At 64.5% G+C, this 15068-nt stretch overlaps 2 protein-coding genes across 2 annotated transcripts in view; one reads left to right on the top strand and one right to left on the bottom strand.

Annotated features, from left to right (window-relative positions):
• Positions 1–15068, top strand: part of GNG12 (G protein subunit gamma 12) — an 82242-nt gene that overhangs the window by 25009 nt on the left and 42165 nt on the right. The window contains exon 2 of the mRNA XM_055339616.1: positions 9436–9489. The gene's annotated coding sequence lies outside the window, so the exon portion shown is untranslated. The remainder of the gene's footprint in view (positions 1–9435; positions 9490–15068) is intronic.
• Positions 9496–13512, bottom strand: LOC129519294 (uncharacterized). The gene is made up of 3 exons (XM_055339668.1): positions 13278–13512; positions 10463–10543; positions 9496–10104 (listed from the first exon to the last, which is right to left on the bottom strand). Exons 1-3 carry the CDS (start codon positions 13510–13512, stop codon positions 9749–9751), a joined length of 672 nt encoding a protein of 223 aa, XP_055195643.1. The 3' UTR covers positions 9496–9748.

Below are 15068 nucleotides of genomic sequence, written 5' to 3'. Positions count from 1 at the left end.
CACCCCCACCATTTCCTCTTTGGACGCCCCCCACCCACCTTCCAAAGGGTTCAGTGGGGTCCCGTGCGCGGACCTCAGGACCTTGGCCTGTAAGGACGTGCCTCCAAGTCGGCCTTCGCCTGACGTCCCCGTGGTGGGCATTGGCCGTGCCTGGAGCCGGCCCTCGGGGACTCGCTCCCCAGTGGTTAGAGCTCAGGGGTGTCTCGTGTGTGTCCCACAGCCCCGGACGTCCAGGTGCAGCGGCCGTCAGAGGAGGAGAAGCACCCGGCAGGCAGATGCCAGCGGGCTGGCCCCCGAGGCCGGGCACAGGCGAGGGACGGGGCGGGATTCAGAGCGAGCGACAGGGCGACAGGGAGAGACCGGGTCGGCAGGGTGGGCCTCACTGCCCCAGGAAGATGCCAGCAGGCAGGAGGAGGACGTCCCCGGCGCCCCCTGCTTGGCGCATCCTGGTAGGTGGGACGTGTGGGGGAGGCACAGCCCCTGGCAGGTGCCCAAGGAGCCGCCGGAAGGCCCAGCGTGTGCAAGGAGCTGGCAGGGGCCCGCGTGTCCCACTGAGTCTGTCCCCACAGCTCCGTCACGCTCGAGGCCGTGAGGTCACGGTGACATGCTCCCTGCTGAGGGACGGCAGGTGGGCATGGGGGTGGGGCAGGGCCGAAGCCCGGGCCCCCCGCGGGGTGCTGCAGCCCAGCCTGGGGCTTGGGGGAGGTGCCCAGAGGGGCTGGATCCGGGGGCGCCTGGAGGGAGGGCGGCCGACACCTGCAGGTGGACCCGCGGGACGGGCGGGAGGCAGAGGGAAGCCACAGGTGAACAGGGTTGGGTGGGGCGCCCCGGAGGCAGCCGTGTAGACAGCTGTCCCCAGTCTGGTTGTGGCCGTCGTTGCGTTTGGGGTCTGGGCGCAGCATCCGTGGGAAGATGAGCAGAAGGCAGGCCGGGAGCCCTGGGCGCGGCGAGGGGCTGCCAACGGACGTGCACCTCTGAAGGCCAGAGGGGGCAGAACCCAGCCGGGGACCCGGAGGACCCTGGGGCCCTGCCTTCCCAGAACAGCCATCTGCCGACGGGGAGGGTCTACGCTCAGCAGACGCTTGACGTTCACAACGCCGCGGGCACCATCCGTGACCCTGGGGCTCAGAGGCAGCGCCCGCAGACAGTGGGACCCTCCGCCCGGGCGCCCTGCTTGCCGGCCCTCCAGGCTGCGTAGCCCAGGTGGCGCTGGGTGTGGATGCGGGTGCTCGGGGTGTCCCTTCCTCCGGGCTTCCCTCCCTCTGGGACATTGGCCCCAGGGCCTTTGTACCTCTGGAGTTTCCCTCCCCTGGAGCCTCCTCCCTCCAGGCCTCCCTCCGTTCTGGGCCTCCTCCCTCTGGGACATTGACCCTGGGGCCTCCCTCCCTCTGGGACTTCCCTCCCTCCAGGGCCTCCCTCCCCCTGGAACCTCCCTCTGGGACATTGACCTTGGGGCCTCACTCCCTCCATGCCTCCATACCTCTGGGCATTGACCCCAGGGTGTCCCTCCCTCTGGGGCCTCCCTCCTTCTGGCCTCCTTCCCTCCCTCCAGGCCTCCACCCTCTAGGGCATTGACCCCAGGGCCTCCATCCCTCCAGGGCCTCCATCCCTCTGAGGCCTCCTCCCCTGGGGCCTCCCTTCCTCTGGGGCCTCCATCCCTCTGGGGCATTGACCTCAGGGCCTCCCTCCCCCTGGGGCCTCCCTCTGGGACATTGACCCTGGGGCCTCCCTCCTTCCCTCCCTCCAGGCCTCCACCCTCTAGGGCATTGACCCCAGGGCCTCCATCCCTCCAGGGCCTCCATCCCTCTGAGGCCTCCTCCCCCTGGGGCCTCCCTTCCTCTGGGACCTCCCTCCTTCTGGGCCTCCCTCCCTCCCTCCAGGGCCTCCCTCCCTCTGGGCCTCCATCCATCTGGGGCATTGACCCCAGGGCCTCCATCCCTCCGGGGCCTCCCTCCCCCTGGGGCATGGGCACAGTCATTTCTCCTGCCTCGCTCATGCCTCCCTGCTTGGATCTTCTGGTTAAGCCTGGAGTCCTTCCCAGGTTAGCGTCAATACTGCTTCCTCCGGGAAGCCTGCCATGCTCACCCCACACTGGAATCGCCACTGCCCTCTGCGCCCCCGGACTCCTCGTCCTTACGACAGTTCCACGCCGTGTGCTGGAGCTCTCACTGCCCCGTCGGGCGTGACGTACCGTGGGCTCCGGGAGGAAGGAGCCTGTGTTGGTCTCTGTCCTCTCGGCAGCGCTTTCCACGTTGCCAGGCTCGGAGTAGGTGGGAAAGGCTCGTGAGGGGCAGGATGGTGAAGGGCCCACCCCCTCCTGTCCCTTGCTTGGGCCGTGGGGGCCCTGCCGACCGCCGGCCGACCGCCCCCTCGGGAGCCCGAAGCCGCCCCAGAGGCCGCAGGAGGACCATGTCGCCAGCCTAGCCGGGTTTCCCTTGGGCGAGGCGCTGAGCCCGCCGTGAAAATACACCGGGCACCGAGCCGGGCTGCGGGGTCACGGGAGCGTCGGCGGGGGCGCAGGCGCCGAGCCCATCCCCCAGACGGAGGCACACGGCTTTCTGTTTGTACGTACGCGGAATAAAAAAAATATCCACTGGGACGAGTTTCGGTGCAGAATCCTCCCCTCCGTTCCGAGGAGGCGGTGGCTCGCAGGCTTCGCTGTGCATTTCGGCTGTGTCGGTTTATAATTCGATCCAGGCTGTTTTTCTTTCTCCCCAGCGGATGTTAATCGTTTCCTGTGAATTTTCATGCTATTAGGGAAACAGATGTTCCGTATTTTTATCTGCGTTTTTCCCAAGGGCTGAGCCAGGCCTCCCGTAGCCGGGCGTGTGTGCGCACGCCGTGGACCTGTGAGGAGGCCGTTCCGTCGGAAGCTGCGAGTGGAAGCACGGCCGGTGCGGCGGCGGCATTGCACAGATGCGTGCAAGGCCGCGGGCGTTGCCGGACGCTCTTCACCACGGTTTGGCATCGTTCAGCCAACACCGGCCTCTGGCCCAGGGATGCGTCGGGACTCCTCGCGGCGGCGGGACAGGGAGCGGTGCAGCGGAAAGCGCAGTCACTGCGGCCTTCACGGCTCTGAGTTTTAACCAAACTGTATTTTTTTTTTTAAACACTGTCTTGCAACCGTGGCAGGTGCTTGAGGGAGTCTCCGTGAGGCGCCGGGGGCGGAGCAGGCGCCTGGGCTCTTCGGGACGTGCAAGCGCACATCGGCCACGGCCCGGAGACCCGCTCCTCCAGCGGAGGGGGTGGAACATGCCCACGTACCGGTGCGGGAGGTCGACAGCGAGAGCGGCGTGGGAATTCAAGAAGCCCGAGAGGGAGGGGATGCTGGCAAGGGGCGCGGTGCTTACGCTGGGTCCGAACAAAGCATAAGGAAGCGACACTTCCCTTAGGTCTGAGTTATTGGGGTTGTTTTAACAGCATACGGGCTTTGGGTGGATTCCCTAAAACTACACCAGCGTTCCTTGTGAGGCAAACACACGCGGCGTCATGGATACGCGGAGTCCAACCCCCAGACGGAACAGACCCAACTCGCAGAAGCGGGAAAGTGGCCACCGGGGCAGGGGCCGCGGGGAAGCCGGTAGACTCAGCTCTGAGGTGACCAAGGTCAGGCCAAGCGTAAAACCTGTTGACTGGAGTTGATTAGCACCGTTTGGTGTCAGTGAAACTCCCTGGAAAAGCAGGACTTACCTGCCCCCACCCCGCCCCGAGGTCACGGGCCGCGCGGCAGGCACTCGATGCCCTGCAGTTTTCATGTCCCTTGTACCCCCAGCGAAGCTAAAGAGAAGATGCCGGCATTGCCGCAGGGCCCCGGTGAGGCGCACGGCTCTCCGAGGCTCTGTGCAAAGGCCCGGCGGCAGGAGGTGATGCAGGCGGTGCTTTGGATGATGAGCCATTTTGCACAAACACGCGTGTCTTTATTTGGCTCCTCTGGCCGCGTCCGGTCTTGGCCGTCTCCCGGCCGCGGCTGAGGCACCTGGCCCCCCGGGGACGCAGTGGGAGCCGCCGTCCCCTCCGCGCCCTCACGGGGTGGCTGAGCACGTCCCGGCGGGTGCGGGTGGACTTGGAAGGGCGATCACGCGGCCGGCACTTCGCCGGGAAGCACCGCCACGGCTCGACAGTCACTGCGGCCACGGCCGCGGCCGGTCATTCATTCAGATGCTGTGCAGATGCGAAGGGGGCTCTCCCGAGCTTCAGAGAACCGGGAGGGTATTTACGGCAAATGCAAACACGAGCTCTGCGCCGTCGGGAGCTCTAAGGAGCTCACTCCAACCCATGACAAAAACGTCAAGATCCCGCGACACGAATAAGCAAAACATAGGAACTTACTTCCTCAGTAAAGGGGGGAATGTTCATATTCGCTAATCAGAAACGCAGATTGAGACGGCGTGAGGAGCGCCGCTGTGTGTGCAGAGCCTCAAGGCCCGTCACTTTGTGGGTGGCATCGTTGCACGCCAGCAAAAGCCCTATTGAAAAAAGAAACTCTTAACTCTACCGTAAGGAATTCAGGGAAGCTGGGGACACGAGGTAAAGGAATGAAGCAAAAAGGTGAAGCATGAACATGAACGTGCCCAGTGTAGCCCTATTTATAATAATGAAAACTGACAACAATCTACATATTTCGCGTGTTTAGGGGAGTGATATAATGAATTGGGACTTTTCGGCACGAAGGACTGTTATTAGGCCCCTTAACCGTGATGAACCTGTGTAGCAACACACATTTAAATATTTAAGATAAAATGGAAGAAATAGTCCTCATTTATGGAGCCGGTCCTAGTGGCATTAGGCCAACATTCTCCCTTTTTATTCTTTTCCTTTTAAGATTTTATGTATTTATTCCTGAGAGAGGCAGAGAGAGAGGCAGAGGCACGGGCAGAGGGAGAAGCAGGTGCCCTGCGGGGAGCCCAACGCAGGACTCGATCCTGGGACCCCCGGGTCACGCCCTGGGCCCGAGGCAGACGCTCCAACGCGGAGCCCCCGGGCGTCCCTCCCCCTTTTTGTCTTACAGCCCCCATGTGCGAAAGGTATCGTCACACTGTGGAGTCGAGGCTCAGAGCCTAATTGCTCAGGGACTCGCCCCTCACCGGTGCAGGAGGGACGTTCAGTCCAGGTCTCGTGATTCCAGAGCTTTCCTTGGGTTCCTGCCAGCAGCGTGTACCTGGCCTCGGTGTCCGTGGCCGTGGGGACCTGAGCACGAGCCCAGTGGTGCTCCCGGCCCCGCTGAAGCTGTCGCTGCGGAGCCGCGTGTGAAGCAGCGTCGCTGCCCTTGCAGTGGGAAGACGGGCAACATCGGTGGAGCGTGACCTTCCAGTTGCTTCTCCGGCTGTTCTGTGTCACCACAGAGGGGTTGGCAAGGTGGGAGTCATGAGTGTGTTTTGAGCGCTTCTCCGTGGCTCTGGTGTCACCAGGCTACGTCCCCGTGTTACTTGCCAAGGAGCTGGGGACATGCGGCCCCGGTGCCTTCACTGGGGGCGTGGCTTCCCATGCCCGGCTCTCCCCGGGTTACGGCTGGTGGGCAGGGGCACCGCCCTCACTCCTGGTGCCTCCAGACACGGGTGTACGCCTCGTGGGGCACATGCCTGCGGTAGCACCGTCTGTGGGCTCTGAGGGCCCTCGTGCCCATTTTGCCCCCTGAGATGGCGTCGTGTCGGGATTCGCAAGTGGAACCAGAGCCGGCGTGAGTACGGAGCACCAGAGGAGAGCTGGACACGTCCGCGGAGCCCCCGGGTCACTCTGCATTCTGCACACGGGGAGACGGAGGCACCCATTGGTTATGTGACTCGCTGGGGGCTGCAGGCAGTGAAGACAGCTGGGAGCCGGGCCCACGGACCCCGTGATCGTCCCGCTCCCTCCAGGCTGTGTCGTGCGTGGAAACCAATGCGATCAGGATCCACCGGCTGTTCCCAGGTGTCCCGGGGCTAGAGGCCCGTATTTCACGATTGCAGCAAGTATCTGGTGGCGCCGGGAGCATAGCAAGGTGTCACGGGCATTCTGGGCAAGTCCCAGCGAGCGGAATTGTCGGGAAGATGCGAGAGCGCAGCTGAGGACACGGGCAGGGCCGAGGAAGGAGCAGCGTCCCCAGGGTGCGGGGAGCCTGCGCGCTTGGCCATCCCGGGTCCGTGGGGTCGTGACCAGAGCCAGTGGGTGCCCCTAGGGCGCAGCTCCTTACGTGCGGCCCAGTAACCGCGTCCCGTGTGCTCACTCACCTGCACTCTGGCCCCGGGACCAGGGGAGGAGTTTCCAGCCGCTTTGGGTGGGATGCGCCGAGAGCCGCCGCCGTTGCCGTGGACAGAGCCGTCCCAGAGCCTGCGTGCCCCCGACGCTCACCTGCGTCTCTCCAAGTGAACAGGGTCCCATCCGTGTCCTGTTCTCGTAAAATGAAGATGTTCTACTTGAGGGAGAGGGAGCAAGTACACCGGGGGGAGGGGCGGGGGGCAGGGAGAGCGTCTGCGAGCACTCACCCCAGAGTGAGGGGCTCCAGGCGTGGCCCGGTCCCAGGACACCCGTGGTCTGAGCCTGGAGCCAGACTCGGACACCTTGGCCCCGAGCCCCCTGCGCGTCGGCCAGGTCGGGATTCCCGGTGTCCGTCCCCCCACAGCCTGCTCCTCCCCCACAGAAGCTACCGGTCGCTGGAGCCAGAGCCGTGGTGTTGCAGTGTCGTCTACACCCGTCGTCTCCCTCGTCCCTCACAGCTGCTTCGTCAGCGGGTCCCCTGCCCTGAGCACCCTCACTGGCCTGCGCCGTGTGTCCCTGGACAAGCGCACGGCCCCGCAGGTGGCCGCCCCGGCCCGTTTATCCACGCAGCCCTCAGGCCCGTCCACGCAGCCGCCCGACACACTGCGAAGCTCTTCAGTCGGTCCCGCTGCTCCCGTGTTTACGTGGAAGCGTCCTCGGGACCTGCTCCATGTCAGGCGCCTGTAGGGACTCGTCTGGGTGCCCATGTGTCCCCTGGCTCTGTCGCAGTGCCAGGCCCGGTGTCGGGAGCCTCATCCCCTCGTTCACAGCCATGTCTCCCACCGTGCAGCTGTGCCCAGGACGTGGTTTATGCTCAGTGAACGCCTCTTCTCAGGAAGAGTCCCGGCGCAGTCGTCGTGACGGAGACCACGCTGGCGCCCGTGCATGGGCGGTGTGGCCTCCTGTCTGCGGCGAGGCCGTGGGGTGGGTGTCAGAGCCGTGTGCGTGCAGCTGCGAGCTCTCGCGGGGCCGCCCCTGCCGTGAGCCCAAGGACGCTCTCCCCCCAGCGCCCCTGATGTCCCGCGTCTTGCAAGTCTCGTCTGCCTCCTGCTGGGGAAGCAGAGGAGCGTCCTCCAAGGTCACCTGTCGTGACCTGCAGGGTGGAGCGGACAAGCTGCCGCCCCACGGCAAAAGGAGACCAGCCACAGAGACTTCTGTTTGGAACACACCCACCGAGTCTTTGAGACCAAGTAGACCTGAAGAAAAGGGATTTTGTGTCTTTTTTTCCCCTTGAATGTCGTGTTTCTAAGAAGACTGTGTGTTCTCCGGCTCTCCTGGGTCACGGCCAGCCGAGGCTTCGGAGGGGAGCGGGGAGTTGTCGGAGGCGAGACGGGCCTGGCCGGGCCAAGGACGATGCCAGCCCCACACACACTGGCTGCGCGGAGTTGCTGACGTCACAACGTGCTTCCCGCCCAAGGACGCTCCTGCCCCGGTGGTTCTGTGCCCGGCCTGGCTCGGCACCGACGGCCCGGGTGGCCGCGGGCTGCTGACCCGTGTGCCTCGGTTTGCTCACCCGCTGAGTGGGCACGGGAGGACCCACCCCGTGCAGCCGCTGAGCAGGCTGGGGGAGCGGAAGCGCGTGGACTAGGGCCCGATGGACTTCTCCGCGGAGCCCGGTGAGTGCTGGCCGCTGCGGCACAGCGCCGTCCCTGAGCCACCGAGGGCTTCGGGGGCTTCCTAGCGAAGGTGACCTACGGGGCGGCCAGTGCAGGAGGGAGGCGAGTGCGTGACAGCAGGACACGCAAGGCACGAGCGAGTGAGGCAGCGGCCCCTGGGCGTGCGGGCAGGTCTGGCCTTACAGGTGGCGGCGACCGAGAGCCCCCGGGCCCCTGGGGGCTGAGGAGGCGGGACCTGGTGCAGAAGCTCGAGGAAGCCGCCGAAGGACTTCCGGGCTCAGCCTGGGACCCCAGGTGACGGCGCCCTGGGTGGCCTTGCCTGCCCCTGCCGGCTGCCCCAGACCTCGGCCCGGCCCCAGCCGCCAGCACAACCCGCCGGCACCGCTGGCACCTGCCACGTGTCACGGGTGCGGCCTTGGGTCCCGGGCTGCCCACTCCTAAGTGGAAGTAAGCGTCCGATTTCAGGTCCTTCGCCTATTGGGAGCCCGGAGGTAAGGCCGCACGGTGGATTGGCCTCCCAGCCCTCCCAGCCGTGGCCTCCGCGCGGGGGGCGGGGGGCTGGGGCCGTGGGGCCCAGCCCTGTTGGGCTCGTCTCCCCGGGAGTCTGCTCAAGATTCCCCCTCTCCCTCCATCCCACCCCTGTGCACGCTCGCTCTTGCTGAAATAAATCCTTTAAAATAAAGGCCTCACGAACAGGCGCCCCCGAGGTGTGGTGAGCATCGTGGAGCCTTGGGCCAGCTCTTCACCTCCCGGAGCCTCCGTGTCGTCATGAACGGGAGCGGACGTCCGCTCAGCTTGTCAGGGCAGCACGAGGACTGGCAGGGGCGAGCTGCTAGCGAGGGTTCCTGGGTACCTAGTGCTGCGTGGACACCGCGAGCCCCGTGACGTCCCAGCAGGATGACGCCGCGAGGGGGGTGCTGATGTGTCCCAGGGCAGGGGAGCAGACGATGCAGCCTCCGTGTGCGCGTGCCTTGCCCCGGCGGCCGGGGGGGTCTCCCTGCGCATGGCAGGCCGTACCCCTTGACGTGCGGCCGCCCTCAGTCCCGAGCCGACCTGCTCGGAATGAAACACTGAAATGGCTCCTTAGTGGCGTTTACGTTCGTTACCCAACAAAACCTCATCGCCCGCGTGGATGCAGTGAGCACCCTGGGGTTTGCCCTTCCCGTGGGGTTACTCGGGAGTGTGAAAGCGCGTGTGGGGCTCGCGTCTCGCCTCCGTGGAGCAGCACTGCCCCCGGCGCACCCTCGCCCGTGACCCAGAGGTGCAGACCCTTGTCTGCACCCGGGCGGCCTCCACATCACCCTTGGGGCTTCCACCCGGCGGCTTGGTCCTGGCAGGACAGGCTCAGGGAACGAGGCGAGGAAGGCGCGTTCCGCTCACGTCGGGGTCCGGCCGGGAACGCTACCGCGGGCGATGCCAGCACCCTCGGGGCCGGGCACAGGATGCCGCCTGCCCAGGGCTCGGGGCCACGTAAGCCAAGATACCCCGTCGCCCGTTAGGAGCCAGCAGAGGCTGCACCCGGGAGCACCGGGCTGCGCCCACCCCCGCGCCCACCTGCCTCACTGTGTTCGCTTGACTCTTTCAGGTTCGTCCCCGCTTCCCGCCTGAAGGCGACGGTGGCCCACAGCACGTCCGACCGGTGAGTCCGCTTTCGTTTCTCGCACAGGGTGACCGTTGAAAGGACGCTGCCACCTCCAGGCCAGACCCCCCGGCCCGGCGCTCCGCTCCGGCGTCTGTTTATTCACACTTTCTTTCTGCCTCGGAAACGATTCGCGATGTCTCCAGGCCTTAAAAACCCACACGGATCCGTGTTCCTCTGCTAGGGACGCGGTCAGGGAAAAGATCTGTGATTACTCGCCAACCGCTACTAAAATAAAACCTCTTTTTTAAAAAAATTTTTATAAAGAGACTATTGTGAGGCCCCCGTCGATGGTGCGCTGGTTCAGGCAGTGCCCAAAGCAACGTGCCCGTCCAGCCAGGGAGGCAGCAGTGGCTCGCGCGGTGCTGGACGGACCCTGGCTCACAGCCGACATACCGGCTTCTGGCTGCCGTGTCTCCCCCCCTCCGTCTTTGCACCTGTCGCTGTGGTGACGTAACCGGTACCAGTGCCAGAAAGCTGCCTGTACGGTCGGGACGGTGACGTGGCCTCCCTCCCGGACGCCGCGGTCGTGCCGTTCCGTGCAGCGTGGAGCAGTCAGCTTCTGCCGCGTGAGAAACCAGCCCGAGATAAACTGCCAGAAACACCCCCGCGAGGCTGCAGATACGGGATCAGCCTGTTAGTAGAGCGGCTGCAGGATCGCTTGTGGTGCCCTTGAGTCCCCCGAGGACCACAGGGCGTGGAGTGAGGCCCCCAGCCATGCCCATCCCGTAGCCCACAGGCCTCCCTCCGCGGCCAGATGGGGGGGCCCTGGCAGCCCAGGTGAGCAGCCCCTGAGGTGAGCAGCTCCTGCCACCACCAGGCTGCCCCCCACTCCCTGCCGTGTTGCTCATGCCTCAGCCCGACCTCCAGGCTGTCACCCCGTTGCTCAGGGGCCACCCGTGCCTGGGACCTCCCACGGCAGCGGCCCTGCTCCTCCACCCGCACCCTTCACCCCGCCTCCTCTCCTGCTCACCTCCCACTGGTCCTTTAATTTCAGTCGGGCTGGCCCGTTCGCCATTTCTCCCGAGGACGCCCCATGCTGTCGCCCCTTTCCCTGCTTGGAATCCCTTCCATGTGCGAGGCCGCTAGAGCTTCCCGTCCTCCGCGACGTGGCCGTCCCTGCCTGTCCCTGCCGTCTGGGGCCTGCCCCGCTCCGACCCCGTTGTATGGTTCGTTGTCTCGGCCTTGGCCAGTCTGCTTCCCCTGCTGCTCCGTCGGCGTTGTCTTTACCCCCGAACAGGCCGGTGTGGGATGGCCGTCACGCCGCGGTCCCGGACAACCTCACGGCCGCGGCGTCCAGGCCGTCCTTGCAGTGCCGCGCGGCGGCTGAGGGCAGAGGCCCTCCGTCAAGCAGGAAGGCACGTGGACGCCGCTCTTGGTTGTGGTCGCGTGAGGCACCTGTTCAGATACCAGCTCCTGGCCCGCCCCGGGGCCGTTCCCATCATCAGGTGCAGGGAGGAGCCCGGGAGCACGGGCTCCCGGGATTGCTCTGAGTCTGCAGCCACTTGCTGTGGAAAGAAGGAGAGACTCATGTGAGACTGCTTGAGCCCTGGCCTGCTACCTCTGGGCTCGTATGAGCCCCACCTACCTGAGCCTCAGTTTCTCCACCTGTGAAATGGGAATAATGTTTGAATTGTGGCCTGCCAAGTCTAAAGGCTGATGTACGTGCCCGTGTTTTACAAACCGTAAAAGATAATTAAAGTGCATTAATCAGTGGTGGGGCTGCGGCCGGCCGGTGTGGAGAGAGGGGCAGGTCCTTCGTGGCCGTGGGCCTAGCTCTGGGGGAGGAAGGGCAGTGGGTAGTCGCGTGGTCGTCCCAGCGGGACCAAGCAGAGCAGCAGAGGCCGCAGCGCCTGCTGGTTGGGCTGCCTGTTTTGCGTCCGACTGCGCCCGGCACTGTGCTGCCTTCCGTGAGATTCCTCCACGTCCACGCCAAGGCCGTCGCGTCGGTCGCATCTGTAGCAGCTCGACCGCCTCACACCACTAGCGGGTCAGTCCCTCGGGTGCTTTTCTCCTCTTTCAAAATATCTGCTTAAAACTGTCCGTCCCTGAGAAGGGAAGTTCCTGGTTGGTCCCAACGTCGAGTCGAGTACAGGGTCCCGCAGACGGGAGGACTTGGGAAGGGAGAGCCGCCGGCGGTGCTCAAAGGGGCGGGGGGGGGGGGGGGGGGGGGGAGGGGGGGGCAGGCCAGAGGGGCCCTCCACCCCCACCTCCACACCTCCACGCCCACCCCACCCCTTCCCATGCTCCACCCTCCTCCATGCCCCCACGCCCACACTGCCCTCACCCCCATGCCTACCCCCACTCCACCCCCATACCCTCCCCTACTCCCAACCCCACCCCGCCCCCACACCCTCCCCCTTCCCTTCCCATCCCCACCACCATGCCCACCCCCACCCTGCCCCATACCCTCCCTACCCCCCGCCCTCATGCCCACTCCCACCTCCACTCCTAGCCCCACCCCTGCTCCCCACCTCCACTCCCACACCACCCCTTCCCCATGGCCCACCCTCCTCCACGCCCCTATGCCCATACCCCACACCCCACCTGCATGCCCAGCCCCCTCCCCTACCCCCATCTGGCCCCCACCCCCTCCAGGACGCTCACCCCATCCCCGCCCCCATGCCCACTCCCACCCCTTCCCAATGCCCCACCCCCACCCCTTCCCCATCCCCACCCCCATGTCCACCCCACCCCTTCCCCATGCCCCACCTCCTCCACGCCCCCATGCCCCACCCCTACCCCTTCCCCTTCCCTACCCCCACGCCCACCCTACCCTTCCCTATGCCCCACCTCCACCCCTTCACCATGCTCCACCTCCTCCACGCGCCCATGCCCACCCTCACCCCACCCCCACACCTTCCCCTACTCCCACCCCATCCCCACCCCCACCCCCATGCCCACCCCCACCTCCACTCCTGCCCCTACCCCCTACCCCACCCCTTCCCCATGCCCCACCCTCCCCCACCCCCCATGCCCACACCCCCGCCCCCACCCCCACGATGCTCTCCACCCCGTCAGGGCTCTGACGCCGAGCCTAGGCATCTGGCTGTGGACCCCGATTGGTGCAGGAGTCGGACTTGCCCCACTGCCCCTGTCATGAAGAGCAATAGGCAACTTCTGAAGGGACCCGTGAGCTGTTTCTCTCGTCCCGGGTCACCTCCAGGTCCACAGCCGGACCCAGCCCTGCCCTGGGCACAGGGAATTTGCAGCGGCCTCGTCCCCTGGCTCCACAGGTATTTCTCCTGCTTGGAGCCCCCTGGCTCTAGGCCGTTCCTGATGCTGGAATGTTCCGGCGAGAACCGGGGCGGCCTGAGGCTCTCACCACCTGTGAGTGTTGGTTTAACCTGGGCCAGCCTGGGTTACTGTTGTCCACCCCGGCGACTTTCTTCTTCCGGTCAGAAGCTTTGATGCTTATGGCAAGGAGTGGGGTCTGGTTGGCGGCAGCGTCGGTAAGAAGAACCGTCAGGGGCAGAGGGTCATGGGAGACTAAGCAAAGCCTAGACTTTTTATAGAAACACCACAGGATGAGAAGCCCTTAATCCAGTAGGATCGCTGTCAGAGAGCAGCCCGCAATTCCCCAAGTGCACCCAGAAACGGGGACTTCCTTTTGAGCTTTATTTTCACTTGGCTCCGGCTTAGTTGTTGTTTTATTATTGTTGTGGTTTGGTTTGCAAGTAACAGAAATCCAGCTTAAACCAGTGGCTTGACTTCACGGTCAGGATGGCTGGAGCGGGCTTCAGGTATGGCCATATCCAGGAGCTCAGAGGCCATCGTGAGGTCATTACCTTCCATGCTCTGCATCCGTCGGCTCAGCCCAGTGCCGTCAGCTTGACCCCGGGGGGGTAGCCGTCGAGCTACGTGTGGGTCACCCCCGCGGCTCTGGATCCTAGTGAAGAGAGCCTGCGTGTCTGGCCGTTGTTCTGACAACAGCATCAAGGAGGCGTCTGGACCGGCTCGGGTTGGCTTCCCTGCCTGGCTCAGCTCGGCCAGAAGAACGTACAAGACACTGAGCAGCGTCATGTGTTCCCGTGGCCCTCGTGAGGGTACATCCCGCCAGAGCCGCGCGCAGTGAGGTCCCTACGACAAAAGGAAGAATTTCGTTACGAGAAGGAGGAGGAAAGACCGAGCATGCCACGAGCATGCCACGCAGATAAAACCTCTAGGTACCAGAGTCCGCTGATTGAGGAATTCGGGCGGGGGTGGGGGTGGGGGCGGGGGTGGCCACTGACCTGGAAAGCTCACAGTTAGATCCGGCTTCTGATCCGATCCATCAGCTGCCGGTCGCAGGTGCCGGGGGCTGGTCGCCTGACCAGGGTAGTGACAGCGAGCACGCGGAGGCGTGAGGGTGGGCGACCCCGCCCCCCACCGTGGGGTCAGGTAGGCGGCCTCGGGCCGCGGTCTCCTTGCGTCCCCCAGAACCTAGGGCGTGACCGCTGGCGTGGAGGAGCGATGGGGTCTCGGGGTCTGCAGGCCTTGAACGAATCAGTGAACGGGCTTCTACGATCGTTGACAGAACCGTACCTACGTTTTGTTTTGTTTTCTGGGAAAAGGGATCGTATTTCCTCTTCTCAGAGGACCCTGTGGTCCCCGGCTGTTTAAAAACCATTGCTCAGGCTTGCTTACGTCGTCGTGCGTTCGGCCCGCGTGATCTTACACATTCGTTTCTGGTCTTGGCTCGACTGGTAAAGCTTAGTGCCCGTGAGAGACGTAGTTCCCTGTGGGATGGACGCAGTGATGTCAGCGGCTGAGCACGTGGCACTGAACTGCGGGCTGAGGTTTCAGGCATAGATGCAGACTGCAGGCCTAGTTGCCACCTGCTGAAGTGCTACCCTGGTGCCAGGCTCTGTGCTAGGTGCGTCGCCTGCGCTCTCTGAACTACTTGTGTGCAGACACGACACTACTTCTGTGAGCCCTGGGCCTGTCCCGGAGCGCCGGCTAGAACCGGCTCCTGCCGGCCGCGTCTCTGGGAACACAGGATACAGACTCTGGATTTTCCCTCTTCCCCACGTCTGCTGCTTTGGGTCCACCTTCCAGACAGATGAGCGGATCCTGGGAACCCAGGGTTGGAAGACACTGCTCAGATCATGCAGCTCAGTGGTTTTCAAGCTCTGCTCCTTGGTGTTCCAGCTTCGGGACGAGGGAAGGCTGGGCAGGCCCCAGGTTCCTGCCCTGCTTCAGCCACCACTGTCTGCTGGAAACCACTCATCTGCGGGAATAAAAAGGGTTCAGGGGGACAGCCCGGGTGGCTCAGCGGTTTAGCGCCACCTTCGGCCCAGGGCCTGATCCTGGAGACCCGGGATCGAGTCCCACCTTGGGCTCCCTGCATGGAGCCTGCTCCTCCCTCTGCCTGTGTCTCTGCCTCTCTCTCTCTGTCTCATGAATAAATAAATAAAATCTTAAAAAAGGGTTCAGGATTAAGTGTCAGACTTGAGGTGGAGTCCAGGCTACTGCTTTACTCACTGACCTGTGCGACTCAGAGTGGTGCCTAACCTCTCTGAGCCATAGCTTCCCCAGCTAGCAATGGGGAGAGAACATGTGCCTCCTGGAGCTGTTAGGGGGCCTGGCCCAGGTCGCAT

Source organism: Nyctereutes procyonoides, unplaced genomic scaffold (assembly GCF_905146905.1).
Source record: "Nyctereutes procyonoides isolate TBG_1078 unplaced genomic scaffold, NYPRO_anot_genome, whole genome shotgun sequence".
Classification (NCBI taxonomy): Eukaryota; Metazoa; Chordata; class Mammalia; order Carnivora; family Canidae; genus Nyctereutes; species Nyctereutes procyonoides.
This window is presented reverse-complemented; position numbering and strand designations above follow the sequence as displayed.